General features: G+C 54.1%; 1 protein-coding gene across 1 annotated transcript in view; it reads right to left on the reverse strand.

Moving 5' to 3' along the window:
• BMP1 (bone morphogenetic protein 1) overlaps window positions 1-16,613 on the reverse strand; it is a 33,783-nt gene that overhangs the window by 6,576 nt on the left and 10,594 nt on the right. The window contains exons 2-14 of the mRNA XM_058042364.1: window positions 14,800-14,913; window positions 14,582-14,728; window positions 14,380-14,497; window positions 13,111-13,289; window positions 12,788-12,893; window positions 12,313-12,437; window positions 7,043-7,158; window positions 6,748-6,850; window positions 3,395-3,511; window positions 3,175-3,320; window positions 863-1,058; window positions 664-789; window positions 403-563 (exon numbers count right to left, since the gene is read on the reverse strand). Of these exons, the coding sequence (XP_057898347.1) occupies window positions 403-563; window positions 664-789; window positions 863-1,058; window positions 3,175-3,320; window positions 3,395-3,511; window positions 6,748-6,850; window positions 7,043-7,158; window positions 12,313-12,437; window positions 12,788-12,893; window positions 13,111-13,289; window positions 14,380-14,497; window positions 14,582-14,728; window positions 14,800-14,913 (1,754 nt within the window). The remainder of the gene's footprint in view (window positions 1-402; window positions 564-663; window positions 790-862; window positions 1,059-3,174; window positions 3,321-3,394; window positions 3,512-6,747; window positions 6,851-7,042; window positions 7,159-12,312; window positions 12,438-12,787; window positions 12,894-13,110; window positions 13,290-14,379; window positions 14,498-14,581; window positions 14,729-14,799; window positions 14,914-16,613) is intronic.

Here is a 16,613-nt window from a genome sequence, read left to right on the forward strand (position 1 = left end):
AGGAGCAAATTGTTCCCTAAAAGAGGAGAAACTCCCTCAAAATGTGCTGCCAGCAAGGCTGCCCATAGCTGGAGGGTTTTGGGACCGGGGGCTGCACCCCCTGTTCTGAAGTAGGAGCCAATTGACCCCTAAAACATGAGAAAACCCCCCAAAATGTGCTGCCATCCGTGGCTGTAGAGTTTGGGGCTGTACCCCCAGCTCTGAATGAGGAGCAAATTGTCCCCCAAAAGAGGAGAAAACCTCCCAAAATGTGCTGCCAGCAGGGCTGCCTGTGGCTGGAGGGTCTTGGGGCTGCACCTCTGGCATGGGTAAGGGGTGGCACGGGGGGCAGAGAGGAGCTGCTCCCCTGGCACGGGTAAAGGGTGGCCCGGGGGGCAGACAGGGGCTGCTCCCCCCACTCACATCGTTGCCCTCGGTCTCGAAGAAGTCGAACTGCAGGGAGATGCGGTACTGGGTGGGCGCCACCAGCTGCCAGATGCAGTTCTTGTTGGGGGGATACTCCTTGGGCCACCCCGGGCTGGTGATGGAGCCGTTGAGCTTGGTGAGGAACCCTCCGCAGGCGGCTGCAGGGCGGCACCGCCAGCGCCCGTCACCTCCACGGGGCTGGGGGCGCCACAAGGAGCACGGGGTGGGTTTTGGGGGGCGTCTCATGGGCTCACTCACCCTCGCAGCGGCGTTTATCAGACGCCAGCTCGTAGCCAGGGTCGCAGGCACACTTGTAGCTGCCCAGGGTGTTGACGCAGCGCTGCTCGCAGCCGCCGTTGTTGGGCCGGGAGCACTCGTCCATCTCTGGGCAGGGCACAGGGGGTGAGCGGCCGGGGGGCTGCAGCACCCCCTGCGCCCCCCTGAGCTCCCCCCAAACCTTTGAAGAAGTTGACGGCGAAGCCGGCCTTGTTGATGGAGCCGTCGGACACGAATTTCATCCAGAGCTTGTTGGAGGTGCTCTTGATGTCGTCGGGTTTGTCGTAGCCGCAGTAGCGGCCGATGAGGCTGCTGGAGTCGCTGCTGCCGTCGCGGATCTCCAGGTAATCGTAGGCACAGCTGTCGTGGCGCTCGATCTGGGGAGGGGGACGGCACCACAGTCAGAGGGCACAGAAAGGTGTCACAGGAAGGTGCCACAGTAAGAAAAACGTCACTGTAAGATGGCCAATAAGATGTCACAAGTGAGAAAGGTGTCACGGTAAGATGGCACAATGAGATGGCACAGTAAGAAAGATGGCACAATAACGTGGATGTCGCAGTAAGGTGTCACAATAAGGTGGCCAGTAAGATGGCACGGTAAGAACGATGGCACAGTAAGATGGTACAATAAAATGTCACAGTAAGATGTCACATGAAGATGCCACAGTAAAAATGATGGCGCAATAAGGTGGATGTCACAGTAAGATGTCACAGTAAGATGTCACGGTAAGGTGTCACAGAAAGAAAGATGTCACAGGAAGATGTCACAGTAAGATGGCACAGAAAGAAAGATGTCACAGTAAGATGTCACAGTAAGGTGTCACAGTAAGAAAGATGTCACAGTAAGGTGTCACAGTAAGATGGCACAGTAAGATGGACAGTAATGTGTCACAGCAAGAAAGATGTCACAGGAAGATGTCACAGGAACATGTCACAGGAAGATGTCACAGTAAGACAGATGTCACAGGAAGATGTCACAATGTTATGTCACAGTAAGATGGCATGGTAAGGTGTCACAGTAAGATGGCACAGTAAGGTGGCACAGAAAGGTGGCACAGTAAGATGTCATAGTAAGGTGGCACAGTAAGGTGTCACAGTAAGATGGCATGGTAAGGTGTCACAGTAAGATGGCACAGTAAGGTGGCACAGTAAGATGTCGTAGTAAGGTGGCACAGTAAGGTGTCACAGTAAGGTGTCACAGTAAGGTGGCACAGTAAGGTGGCACAGTAAGATGTCATAGTAAAGTGTCACAGTAAGGTGGCACAGTAAGGTGGCACAGTAAGATGTCATAGTAAGGTGGCACAGTAAGGTGTCACAGTAAGATGGCATGGTAAGGTGTCACAGTAAGATGGCACAGTAAGAAAGATGTCACAGTAAGATGGCACAGTAAGATGGCACAGTAAGATGGCACAGTAAGGTGGCACAGTAAGAAAGACGTCACAGTAAGGTGTCACAGTAAGAAAGATGTCACAGGAAGATGTCACAGTAAGATGGCACAGTAAGAAAGATGTCACAGTAAGATGGCACAGTAAGGTGTCACAGAAAGAAAGATGTCACAGTAAGGTGTCACAGTAAGATGGCACAGTAAGATGGACAGTAATGTGTCACAGCAAGAAAGATGTCACAGGAAGATGTCACAGGAAGATGTCACAGGAAGATGTCACAGTAAGACAGATGTCACAGGAAGATGTCATAATATTATGTCACAGTAAGATGGCACAGTAAGGTGTCACAGTAAGGTGGCACAGTAAGGTGTCACAGTAAGGTGGCACAATAAGATGTCACAGTAAGGTGGCACAGTAAGGTGGCACAGTAAGATGGCACAGTAAGATGTCATAGTAAGGTGGCACAGTAAGATGGCATGGTAAGGTGTCACAGTAAGATGGCACAGTAAGGTGTCACAGTAAGATGGCACAGTAAGGTGGCACAGTAAGATGGCACAGTAAGATGTCATAGTAAGGTGGCACAGTAAGATGGCATGGTAAGGTGTCACAGTAAGGTGGCACAATAAGATGTCACAGTAAGGTGGCACAGTAAGGTGGCACAGTAAGATGGCACAGTAAGATGTCATAGTAAGGTGGCACAGTAAGATGGCATGGTAAGGTGTCACAGTAAGATGGCACAGTAAGGTGGCACAGTAAGGTGGCACAGTAAGATGGCACAGTAAGATGTCATAGTAAAGTGTCACAGTAAGGTGGCACAGTAAGATGGCATGGTAAGGTGTCACAGTAAGATGGCACAGTAAGATGGCACGGTAAGGTATCACAGTAAGATGGCATGGTAAGGTGTCACAGTAAGATGGCACAGTAAGGTGGCACAGTAAGATGGCACAGTAAGATTGCACAGTAAAGTGTCACAGTAAGAAAGATGTCATCATAAGATGGCACAGTAATTTGAATCTGCTTTTAGAGGAGCTCCTTTGGGGGGGTTCTCTCCCAAATTTGCCCTGAACCAGGACACCCCTATTCCATTTGTGGGGGGATGCTGACCCACCTCGAAGGACTGGAAGGTCAATCCCACGTGGTAGCCCTCGGACACGGTGATTTTCCAGACGCACACCTTGCTGGGCCGGTAGTCATCGGGGTAGTTGGGGGACTGGATGTGGCCGTTGTCCTTCTTGACGTCCCCCCCGCAGATGGCTGGAAGGGAGGAGCAGCAGCCTGAGCCCCCCCGGGCCCCCGGCCGCCCCCTGGGCCCCGCTGCTCCCCCCTACCTTCGTAGACGGCGAAGAAACCTTTGCCCACCCAGTTGCTGCTGCTGCGGAACTCCACCCACAGGCGGCTGTCGGTGGAGATGATGGGCTCAGGCAGCTTGTTCCCGCAGAACCTGCCTGGGGAGGAAGGCGTGCTGGGCTGCCGTGCTGGGAGCCTCCTCTTCCTCACCGCCACCCGCTCTTCCTTGTCACCACCTCCTCTTCCTCACTGCTACCACCTCTTCCTCACCGCCACCTCTTCCTGTTCACCACCTCCCTTTCCTCACTGCCATCTTATCTTCCTCACTGCCACCTCTTCTTCACCACCACCTCCTCTTCCTGCTCACTACCTCCTCTTCCTCACTGCCATCTCCTCTTCCTCACCGCCACCTCCTCTTCCTCACCGCCACCTCCTCTTCCTCGCCGCCCCCTTCTCTTCCTCACTGCCACTTCCTCTTCCTCACTGCCACTTCCTCTTCCTCACTGCCATCTTTTCCTCACTGCTACCACCTCTTCATCATCACCAGCTCCTCTTCCTGCTCACCACCTCCTCTCCCTCACTGCCCCCTCCTCTTCCTCACTGCCATCTCCTCTTCCTCAGTGCTATCTCCTTTTCCTGGCTGCCACCTCCTTTTCCTCATTACCACCTCCTCTTCCTCACTGCCGTCTCCTCTTCCTCACCACCACCTCTTCCTTGTCACAGCCACCTCCTCTTCCTCACTGCCATCTCCTCTTCCTTGCCCCATCCTTCTCTTTCTCATCATCACCTCTTCCTTTCTGCCACCTTGTCTAACTCACCATGACTTCCTCTTAGTCCTCATGACCTCGTCTTCCTCACCTCCATCTCCCCTTCCTCACCGCCACCTGCTCTTCCTCACTGCCACCTCCTCTTCCTCATTACCACCTCCTGTTCCTCACTGCCATCTCTTCTTGCTCACCGCCATCTCCTCTTCCTTGCCCTCTCCTTCTTTTTCTCATCATCATCTTTTCCTTTCTGCCACCTTGTCTACCTCTTCATGACCTCCTCTTCCTCACCACCCCCTGCTCTTCCTCACTGCCATCTCCTCTTCCTTGTCCTCTCCTTCTCGTTCTCATAATAACCATCTCCTGCTTTCTGCCACCTTGCCTAACTCACCATGACTTCCTCTTCCTCCTCGTGACCTCCTCTTCCTGCTCACCACCTCCTCTTCCTCACTGCTACCACCTCTTCCTCACTGCCATCTTCTTTTCCTCATCACCACCTCCTTTCCCTCATTACCATCTCCTCTTCCTCACTGCCATATCCTCTTCCTTGCCCTCTCCTTCTTTTTCTCATCATCATCTTTTCCTTTCTGCCACCTTGTCTACCTCACCATGACTTCCTCTTCCTCCTCATGACCTTCACTTCATCACCACCACCTCCTCTTCTTCCTCACCACCTTCTCTTCCTCCTCACCACCTCCTCTTCCTCACCTCCACCTCCTCCTGGTCCCCCCGCTGTCCCTTTCCAGCCCAAAGCCAAAGGCTGCTTCTCCCTCCACTCCTCCCCAGTCCCCTCTGGCTTTTCTGGCTGTTTCACATCAGCTGCTGATTCCAGGGGATTTGGGAATCCTGGGGTTTGGGGAACATCCAGCTCATGGGATGGGGCTGGGATCTTGCAGCGTCCCTGGGGAACACCACAGGGTTGGGACTGGGACCCTGGAATCTCCCTGGAGAACATCACAAGGACTAGAATCTCCCTGGAGAGCATCACAGGGATGGGACGAGGACAAGGACACTGGAATCTCCCTGGGGAACATCCCAGGGACTGGAATCCCCCTGAGGAACACCACAGGGATGGGATGAGGACACTGGCATCTCTTGGGGAACATGACAGGGACGGGACAAGGATGCTGGAATCTCCCTGGGGAACGTTACAGGGATAGGACCAGGGCCCTGGAATCTCCCTGGGGAACATCACAGGGACGGGATGAGGACATTGGCATCTCTTGGGGAACATCACAGGGACGGGACAAGGATGCTGGAATCTCCCTGGGGAACGTTACAGGGATAGGACCAGGGCCCTGGAATCTCCCTGGGGAACATCACAGGGATGGGATGAGGACACTGGCATCTCTTCAGGAACATCCCAGGGATGGGACTAGGATGCTGGAATCTCCCTGGAACCTCCCCGGGGAACACCCAGCTCCTTGGGGTGGGACTGGGACACTGACATCTCTTGGGGAACATCACAGGGATGAGACCAGGACGCTGGAATCTCCCTGAGGAACATCACAGGGACAGGAATCTCCATGGGGAACATCCAGCTCCTCAGGGTGGGACTGGGACACTGGAATCTCCCTGGGGAACATCACAGGGATGGAACCAGGACCCTGGAATCTCCCTGGGGAACATCACAGGAATGGGACCAGGACCCTGGAATCTCCCTGGGGAAGATCACAGGGATGGAATGAGGACACTGGCATCTCTTCAGGAACATCCCAGGGATGGGACTAGAATCTGGAATCTCCCTGGAGAACAACACAGGGATGGGACCAGGACACTGGAATCTCCCTGGGGAACATCACAGGAATGGGACAAGGACGCTGGAATCTCCCTGGGGAACATCACAGGGACAGGAATCTCCATGGGGAACATCCAGCTCCTCAGGGTGGGACTGGGACACTGGAATCTCCCTGGAGAACACCACAGGGATGGGACCAGGACACTGGAATCTCCCTGGGGAACATCACAGGAATGGGACCAGGATGCTGGAATCTCCCTGGAACCTCCCCGGGGAACACCCAGCTCCTTGGGGTGGGACTGGGACACTGACATCTCTTGGGGAACATCACAGGAATGGGACCAGGACCCTGGAATCTCCCTGAGGAACATCACAGGGACAGGAATCTCCATGGGGAACATCCAGCTCCTCAGGGTGGGACTGGGACACTGGAATCTCCCTGGAGAACACCACAGGGATGGGACCAGGACACTGACATCTCTTGGGGAACATCACAGGGATGAGACGAGGGCCCTGGAATCTCCTTGGGGAGCACCCATCTCCTCGGGGTGGGATGGGACACTGACATCTCTTGGGGAACATCACAGGGATGGGACCAGGACCCTGGAATCTCCCTGGGGAACACTCATCTCCTCGGGGTGGGATGGGACACCGCCACTCCCTGAGGACAGATGCTCCAGCCAGCCGGATCACCCAGCCTGCTCTCCCTGGCCTGGGCTAAACTGGAAGCTCCGTTCACCTCAACAACCCCTCTGGGGGGTAATTCCCCCCTCCCCAGGAGTCTGGAACAGCAGGCAGGCAGGGAGGGGGTGAGGGAATCCCCTGGTCCCCTGCCGGCCCCGGGGTGGCACCGGCGGGCAGGAGGGGCGGGCAGCAGGCCCCGGGTTGTTACCTCGCAGCGTGGCCTTTCTCCAGAACCCGTCTCTCACCTCCACGTAGTCGTACCAGCACAGCCGGCTTCGGTACAGGTCCAGGGTGGTGAAATTCAGGATGATCTAAGGGTGGGAAGGAGCAGGAGGAGCCTGGGGTGAGCTCCCCTCCATGCCCCATCTGCCCGGAGCCGGGGGAACCTGGTGGAACCCAGACCCCACGAGGGATGCTGGGGGTCAGAACACCCCAAAACAAGGCTGGGAGGAGGAAGAGGAGGGCTGGGAGAGGGCGGGAGACATCACCCCAGCAATCAGTACCTTCTCTCCGGGGGTGACTGAGATCCTCCAGACGCAGTGCATGTGGGCTGAGTATCCATTGGGGAATTCCGGGGAGGAGAAGTTGCCCTGGCTGTCCTGGAGCGTCTCCCCACAGGCTGCAGAGGGAGAAAAGCGGGGTTCAGACCCCCCAGAAAAGCGGGGTTCAGATCCCCCAGAAAAGCGGGGTTCAAACCCCCACTATTCACTGTCCCCTGATCCACTAATAACCCCAACACATCCCCTATAACAACCAACCCCATCCCAAAGCCATAACCAACAATGCCCCAACTACCCCAAGCCTCTGGATGAGGATCCGCTGCCAGTGACACTGGTTGCAAAAAATGCATGTATTTCATGCATGGCTTTTTGCAAATATTAAAATGAATATTGTATGTGTTGCGTTAGAAAGTGATGCTGTATTAATTCTCTTAAGTACTGTGTTAAATATAGTTTTAGGTTACAAAAAATGTTAAAATAGAAACGATGCTATGTAGGATACTTTTTTTAAAGAAAGGACTTGCACTGAGATAGCAGCCACAGGACACCTGAATTTTTCAGAGAAAAAGAATTTATTGCCCTCTTATCAGAAGAAATGAACTTCTTCCCACCTTGAAGGCACTGTTAGGATTCAGAGGAAGAAGTTGACACTGCCCAGACAGAATCCTGTGTTTGAATGGAATTTATGCATCATGGATGAGGTGTATGAATATGCAGCAGGTTATTGTTTTTAAGGGTTAATCCTCTGTTAACGTGGGTCCTTTTGTGGGCTTGTGCTGCCCAGAAAAATGTACCCGGACATCCATAACTCTTTGTCTTTGTTGCCTCATACTGTCCTAATTCAAATTGTCCAAATTATTATTACTCTAATTGTACTACTATTTTTATAACCATTTTATTACTATTAAACTTTTAAAGTTTTAAAAACAAGCGATTGGCGTTTTTGACACTGAATAAACAAACACTACCAACATCCCCCCTAAATAAACCATAACAAGCACCAAAGAGACAAAAGAGACCCCCAAACTCACGAGTCAACCTCACCCTACAACCAGCACCCCGTAGTAAGGGTGTCAGCGTTCAGAAACACAAAATCACAGAATGATTCTATGCAGGTGCTTTTATTGAAGAGCTCTGGGTGTCAGGGGTACAACCCCAAATCTGACTCCGACATGGGTTCGGGATGAACACGTTTTTAGATTCTATCGTTATATGACTTTCATGGTTAATTATTCAACTTATATTGTTCGGTTGTATGCATAGATTTCATCCAAGCATGGGTTCCTCGTGGTCCCCTCAAACTTCTAACATAGTTTTTCATGATTCTTCTTACGATTAAACAATAATTATATTTAATTACTAAACAATCATCACATCTAACACTTATATAATTTATCATATACTGCTTATGCAGGTGCAATTTCACATGATCTGGCAAACACAAAGCCCGACATTTTCAGAGTCTATTTTTAACATTTTTCCAGAGCCCCACTAAGTCTAGCTTCTTTCTAATTCCCCGAATTTTATGATTTTAAAAGCTTTTACTATCAAGGGTGTTTTGTGGAGATATAGCTAAAAACTCTACAACTTTTGTGACAGTTGTAAAGCCGGGATGTTTATTACAGCGCTGGACGCATGTGGGAATTGTTCCCTTAAAATGACATTTATACCTCTGGGAACTTCAGGTCCCTTTTTATCTCTTTCTCAGGTACACATGCATAAAATTTCACAATAGGTTGTGAAAGGGACAAGATGGGCACCACGGTGCTGGCACCTGTGTTTTGTGGAGATAAACAAAACTCCACAACTTTGTGGAAGTTGTAAAGCCGGTGTGTTTATTACAGGGCTGGACGCATGTGGGAATTGTTCCCTCAAAATTATATGTGGGAACTTCAGGTCCCTTTTTATCTCTTTCTCAGCTACATATGCACACAATTTTACAAGAAGTTCGTATATATATTCATTTTTACTAATTTCACTGACATTTGCTGCTAGTTCTTCTTTATCAAAAAGAATTCCCAGGTCAGGCTGAGCTGCTCTCACAGCAGCGTCTGTCTCTTTCTATCACCTTCTGTCTCTCCCCCTTATCTCCGTCCTTCACTGAAGCAACTTCACTGAGCTTAATTTCTGCAGTCAGGCTAAATAGCTATAGTTTCTCACCACACACTCAACTCAAAAATGTACATTTCACCTAAATCAAAATACATTTTCACCCTAGAAAATTTTCACTTTGCCTCACGGCAGGGCTTAGACGCATCCCCCAGCAGCAGCAGCAAGATCATCGCCGCCTTCCCCCTCACCCTAGCGCCCTTTTCCCACCCAAATCCCCCAAATAAACCGCGTCACCGCCATCCCCATCCCTCGCTGGAGCTGCTCCCGGCCCCGCGGCTCCCCTCCAGGCTCCTCCCGGGCCGTGCCACGCCGCGGGGCCGGGCTGGCCGCCCGCGCTCCGGGCAGCTCCCGCGGCTGGAGCCGGCCCAGCGCTGCCATCTGGGAGCCGCATGAGGCTGCGCCCCGAGCTCTGCGCCCCCCTCCCCACCGGCCCGCTCGGATGAAAGGCGAAACTCTCCAAAAAAAATCATCCCGCTTGAAACCTGGGCTCGCTGCCTTTTTCCCTTTACGCTGGAAACAAAAAGAAGGGGGACGCTTGCGAGCCTTTTTCGAGGCCTTATAAAAGGCTCCTCCTTTTATAATATTTTTTTCTTTTTTCTGCTCCAAACTAATCACTTTTCCTGCTCCCCTGAAGGCGGCACGGCCGTGGGGCCCCTCACAAAAGGCTTCCCTCTCTGTTCCAGGCTGCTAATTAGTCGCTGGAATTAAGCGGGAGCGTGCGGGAGCCAAACTCCTTGCAGATGTTGGCAGCGCAGCCCCGGAGAGCACGTGCCTGCCGTCGGGGGGGGACTCGTGCCAGACACCCCCTCCCCGCTCCTGGGACAATGCCACCGCTCGTGGTCACAGCCCCGGAGCCCTCTGAGGTGACAGCAGAGCTCTGCTGGTCATCTGCTCCAACCTTGGGAGGGATTTGTGGGCTCTGATGGGACCAGGATGCTCCCAGAGCCCTCCGAGATGACAACAGAGCTCTGCTGGTCATCTGCTCCAACCTTGGGGAGATTTGTGGTCTCTGATGGGACCAGGATGCTCCCAGAGCCCTCCGAGGTGACAGCAGAGCTCTGCTGGTCATCTGCTCCAACCCCCGGGGAAATCTGTGGGCTCTGATGGGATCAGGATGTCCCCAAACCCCTTTGGGGACAGGTGTGGGATGGAAGAGGCTCCAAGGAGGCTCTGAGAAGGTTTTGGTCCCCAAGGGTGCTTGTGGGGTCAGAGGATGCTCTCAGGAGATGTTCTGCTCTTGGGGGAATGGTCTGTGGAGGATTTTTCAGGGGGATGCTCTTGGAAGATCCTCTGGGGGTGGGGGGATGCTCTTCCCTTGAAGGATTCTTTGGTAGGAATTCTCCAGGGAGATGCTCTTTGAAGGATTTTTTTCTTTGAAGGATTTTTCAGGAGATTTTTTTGGGAGATGCTCTTTAGACGATGCTCTTTGGGGGATGTTTTTTAGGGGACTTCTTTGGAGGATGTTTTTTGGGAGGTGCTCTTTGGGGGATGCTTTTGGGGGATTTTCTTGGCTGATGCTCTTTGTGGGATTTCTTTGGGGGACGTTTTTTGGGAGATGCTCTTGGAGGAGGGTTGCTCTTCCATTTAAGGACTCTTTGGGGCGGATGCTCTTCCGTTTAAGGAAGAGATGCTCTTCTGGAGATGCTCTTTGTAGGATTTTTAGGGGATGCACTTGTAGGAGGCTCTGGGGGGAGATGCCCTTTGAAGGATTTTTTGGGAGATATTTTGGGAGATTTTTTGGGAGATTTGTTTGGGAGACACTTTTCAGAGGATGCTCTTTGGGGGATGGTCTTTAGGGGATTTCTTTGGGGGATGATTTTTGGGAGATCCTTTTGGAGGATCCTCTTTGGGGGATGCTGTTGGGGGATTTTCTTGGCTGATGCTCTTTGGGGGATTCCTTTGGCAGATAATTTTTGGGGATGCTTTAGGAGGATGCTCTTTGGGGTGGATGCTCTTTAGGAGATTTCTTTGGGGGATGTTTTTGGGAGATGCTCTTGGAGGAGGGTTGCTCTTCCATTTAAGGATTCTTTGAGGGGGATGCTCTTCCCTTGACGGATTCTTTAGTAGGAATTTTACAGGGAGATGCTCATTGTAGGATTTTTTGGGAGATTTTTTTGGGAGATGCTCTTTAGAGGATGCTTTTTGTGGGATTTCTTTGGGGGATGCTTTTTGGGAGATGCCCTTTGGGAGATGCTCTTTGGGAGATGCTCTTGGGGGATTTTCTTGGCTTATGCTCTTTAGGGGATTTCTTTGAGGGATGCTTTGTGAGGATCCTCTTTGGGGAATTTCTTTGGCCAATTATTTTTGGGGATGCTTTTGGAGTATGCTCTTTGGAGGATGCTCTTGGGGGATTTTCTTGGCTGATGCTCTTTGGGGGATTCTTTTGGCAGATTATTTTTGGAGATGCTTTTGGAGGATGTTTTTTTGAGGGCTGCTCCAACAAGAGGCTCTGGAGAGGATTTTTTGGGACAACGCTCTGGGGGGGAGTGCTGTGATTAAAAGGGATTAAAAGGGACAGTGGCTCGTCCTGAATGGGAGCAATGGTGAAGTCAGGATGAGCATCCACATTTCAAGGCTTTCACATCCCTCCCTCACTGCCTGAATCACGTCACCTTTCCCCATTCTGTGTAATTTCCATATCTCCTGGAGTCTCCATCCTCAGTGAAGACCCACAAATTGTCTGTGCACACCCAGGGCTCTTTTCTTGCAGGAATGAGAAGAGAGGGGAGCTGAGGACACCCTCACACAGGCAGATTGTCCTCAAAGTGGATGGATGAGCACCTTGAGTGCTCTTTAGGGAGTGAGGACCCCAAAACCACTGGAAACAGTGAATCCACCCAGCCGGACACCACTTTTGCCAAGATTTGGGGTGAAACTGGAGGAAATCCAACCTTGAGTGCTCTTTAGGGAGTGAGGACCCCAAAACCCCTGGAAACAGCGAATCCACTGAGGATGACGCCGCTTTTGCCAAGATTTGGGGTGAAACTGAGGGAAATCCAACCTTGAGTGCTCTTTAGGGAATGAGGACCCCAAGACCCCTGGAAACAGCGAACCCACCCAGGATGACGCCGCTTTTGCCAAGATTTGGGGTGAAACCGAGGGAAATCCAACCTGGGGGTGCTCCCATGGGTTCTCAGTGCCCTCGAGGGGGTGGCACTCACCTGGGCAGCGGTAGAGCTTGCGGGCCTGGGCAATGTCCCCTTTGCTGAGCCGTGTCCTCTGGCCGATGGCGGGCCGGACGCCGTTCACGTCGTATTTGGGCAGGATGGTGTCCAGGAAGATGCCCCTGGGGCAGGAAAGGGATGAGCTGGGTGGGAATGGCCGGCACTGCGGCCTCACCACCGGGGAAGGATGCTAAAAACAGCCTGGCTAATTAAAGCAGCCTGGCTAATTAAAGCCTGCGGGCCGGTGAGTCAGCCAGCGGGGACGTGTCCCCAGCGGAGGTGACCTCAGGGACAGCAATTCCCTGCTCCGGGAAGAGACCTGAGGGGTTTCATCCCAACCAGAACACCAATGGAAACATTTCTTGGAGGGAATTCACCCTGTGCACAGCTGCTAATCACCCTCAGGGATTGGGGACACCATGGCATTGTCCCCAGGGTGTGAGGTGACACCAGGGGACAGCCCAGGCTGTACCTGGAGAAGGTGTTCCTGGCGTAGTGCATGATGCTGTCGAAGTCATAGGTCTCCCCCAGCGACTCCACCTCCTCAGGCTCCATCTTGAGGAAGTTGTATTCCTGCCCTGAGGAGCACAGGACGGGGGCACTGCCAGGGGAACCCCAATTTCGGCAGCAGGGATGAAGAAGAAGAGGAGAAGGAGAAGGAGAAGGAGAAGGAGAAGGAGAAGGAGAAGGAGAAGGAGAAGGAGAAGGAGAAGGAGAAGGAGAAGGAGAAGGAGAAGGAGAAGGAGAAGGAGAAGGAGAAGGAGAAGGAGAAGGAGAAGGGAAGCTTATCCCCACCTGGCTGGATGTTCTCCCTGATGATGGAGACGTGGTCATCCCTGTCGGGGCGCGTGTGCTCGTGCCAGAAGCCGATGACGTGGCCCAGCTCGTGCACCACGATGCCGAATTTGTCGCAGTTTTTGCCGATGGAGATGGCCTGGGGTCCCCCTCCCCGGCGGCCCACGTAGGAGCAGCACCTGCAGGGGAGCAACCAGACGGTTCCTGGCTCTCTGCTGTGGACATCTGCCACAGACATCTTTTATGGAAAATCCTTTCCTTCGGATTTTTCCTCCTGAGAAGCTGGGAGGCCTCAGCAACAAAATGTAAACAATGGTTATCTGCTGCTGTGGAATGCAACAGGTGCATCTGTGATTGGTCTCATGTGGTTGTTTCTAATTAATGGCCAATCACAGTCAGCTGGCTCAGACTCTCTGTCCCAGCCACAAACCTTTGTTATCATTCCTTCTTTTTCTATTCTTAGCCAGCCTTCTGATGAAATCCTTTCTTCTATTCTTTTAGTATAGTTTTAATATAATATATATCATAAAATAATAAATCAGCCTTCTGAAACATGGAGTCTGATCCTCGTCTCTTCCCTCACCCTCAGACCCCTGTGAGCACCGTCACAAATATCCTGGTGTTCCCCAGCCAGGAGAATCAGGTCCCAAAAAACCCTGGGCATGTGAGAATCATCCCTGATCCAGAACCTCAGGCATCCTGCCCACGGGAGGAACTCGAGCCTCAGCTCTGCTTGGAAACTGGGAGCGCTCAGCTGCTGGCATGGCACGGACCAGCACGGCATGGCACAGCTGCACCAGCCCCAGATCCTGTGGTCCTGCTGCCAGGGGTGCCCAAACAGCTCCCTGGAGCCATCCTTGCCCCTGCCCCACATCCCTGGAGCCATCCTTGCCCCTGCCCCACATCCCCATGGTTCTGCTGCCAGGGCTGCCCACCCAGAGCCATCCTTGCCCCTGCCCTGCAGCTCAGCTGCTCCATCCCTCCTCTCTGGACCCGAGCTCAGCGTTTGCGCCCACGCAGGGGCTCCCATTCCAGGGGAAATCCTCCTCCTAACCACCATCAGCTTGGCCAGGGCCGTGCCCTGACGTGTGAAGACGCTGAGCTCGTCCAAACCCCTGTTTCCTTTGGCTCCATCCCTGCTGCAAGCCCGGGCTGGTGCCGCGCCACCGACCTCATCCCCGGCGGCTCCAGCACCTCCTGCACCCCAAACAGACGGATCCCAACCCAAAACCGAGCCCCAAACCGGTCCCAGAGCAGCCCTGCACGTACCCACAGGGCCGGTAGGTGAACACGATGTAGCTGTCCTCGTCGTTGCGCTCCAGGAAGGTGACGCACGTGTGCTTCTCCCAGTGGCGCATGGCCTGCCGGAAGATGGCTCGCTGGCTGCCTGCGGAGGGGCGGCAGGGGGGAGTCACTGAGGGGAAACTGAGGCACGGCGGGGCCGGGCGCCCCTCGCCGGGCTGTCACTCACCGCTGAAGTTGCCGCTGATGACGTACGGGATGACCCCGTCCGGCCACACGCGCTCGGGCCGGGACGTGGCGGCGCGGCGGCTCCGGGAGCGCTGCCGGCCCCGGCGGCGCCGAGGCTGCCCCGGCCGGGGGCTGGTGCCGTTGGTGCCTGTGGGGACGGAAGGGTCAGCGGGGCCGGGGGGAGGCGGGCAGGGGGCAATGGGGGCGGGCACGGGGTACCTGAGGAGTTGGAGGGCAGGCGGGTGATGGTGTGACGCGCCAGGTCCACCACGCGGTCCACCTGGAAGAGCTGCAGGTCCTCCTCGTCCAGGGCGATGTCACCCAGGAAGGCGGCTGGGAGGGGAAGGGGAGGTGTGAATTCTCCTTGCTGGATCCCAAATCCCATCGGGTGCCTCTTCCCAGCCCCTCCACACCTGGCAAACCCTTCCTCCTCCCCCTCCTCCTCCTCCTCTCTCTCTCCTTCAGCTGAGCGTGGTGCTGGCCGGGCTCCCCCCACTCCCCAGCAGCTGGAGCCAGCCCCACTCTCACATCTGGATCGCATAAAACCCATCCATCACTTTTTAGAGTTTCTATTATTATTTGTGTTGCAAAACCGCCTTTTTCACCCCCCTCCCCGCCGACTTTTGCTGGCTTTAGGACCCCCTTCCCCCCCGGCTCTTGCCCCCCCAGCCCTGAGCGAGCTCCGAGAGCCCCAGGATGCTCCAAGCAGCGACCTCTGAGCCATGCGGAGCTCTGAGCGGAGCCATCTGGGCCGGGAAGCTCCCGCCGTGCCCGGAGCCCGCAGGAGCGGGGCCGCCGTCTGCCGGGACCCCCCTCCTCCAGCAGCACCGCGGGGCTGGAGGACACAGCCCTGCTCAAAACCCTTCCTCATAACCCTTCCTCCTCTTCCTCTCTGTCGTTCTCCGTGGCTTCGGGCCGGAGCTTGACCGGCCCCGAGCCCCGGGGAAACGGGGCTGGCTCCGGAGCTGGGGGTTCCTCAGCGGTTTTGGGGGTACCTGGGGAGAGCAGAGGGTGCCTGGAACCCCCTGGAACTCGGGCAGCGCTGGGGAATGGGGTGGCCGGAGCAGCTCCGGGGAGGAGGGCGAGCGGAGCCAAGGTCGCGCTCCAGGCAGTTTGCAAATGGATCCCTAAAGAGCCACTAATTATGAAGGCGAGGCGGGACAATTAGGATAACCCCGAGAGGTCCGGAAAGCCGGGGATCAGAGGAGCAGGCTGGATCCCGTCCCTTTGCACGGCCCCGAGCCCAAACCTCGCTGCAGCGGGGGTGTGGAGCGCATCGGGGAGAAACAGCCGCTTTTTGGGGTAAAACGGCCGCGTTTTGGGGTGAATCAGACGCGTTTTGGGGTGAATCAGTCTCGTTTTGGGGTGAATCAGACGCGTTTTGGGGTGAATCAGCAGCGTTTTGGGGTGAAACAGCTGCGCTTTGGGCTGAAACAGCTGCGTTTTGGGTGAAACAGTGGCGTTTTGGGGTGAATCAGCCGCGTTTTGGGGTGAAACAGCCGCAATTTGAGGTAAAATATCCATGTTTTGGGGTAAATCAGCCGCGTTTAGGATGAATCAGCAGCGTTTTGCGGTGAATCAGGGCCGTTTTGGGGTGAAACAGTCGCGTTTTGGGGTGAAACAGGTGCGTTCTGGGGTGAATCAGCAGCGTTTTGGGGTGAATCAGCTGCGTTTTGGGCTGAAACAGCGGTGCTTTGGGCTGAAATAGCCACGTTTTGGGTGAAACAGTGCCGTTTTGGGGTGAAACAGCTGCAATTTGGGGTAAAATATCCGTGTTTCAGGGTGAATCAGCCACGTTTAGGGTGAATCAGCAGCGTTTTGCAGTGAATCAGGGCCGTTTTGGGGTGAAACAGCCGCGTTTTGGGGTGAAACAGCCGCGTTTTGGGGTGAATCAGCAGCGTTTTGGGGTGAAACAGCCGCGTTTTAGGCTGAATCAGCTGCGTTTTGGGGTGAATCAGCCGCATTTTGGACAGAAACAGACGCGTTTTGGGGTGAATCAGTCGCGTTTTGGGGTGAAACAGCCGCGTTTTAGG

The sequence above is a fragment of the Melospiza georgiana genome, chromosome 31 (assembly GCF_028018845.1).
Source record: "Melospiza georgiana isolate bMelGeo1 chromosome 31, bMelGeo1.pri, whole genome shotgun sequence".
Classification (NCBI taxonomy): domain Eukaryota; kingdom Metazoa; phylum Chordata; class Aves; order Passeriformes; family Passerellidae; genus Melospiza; species Melospiza georgiana.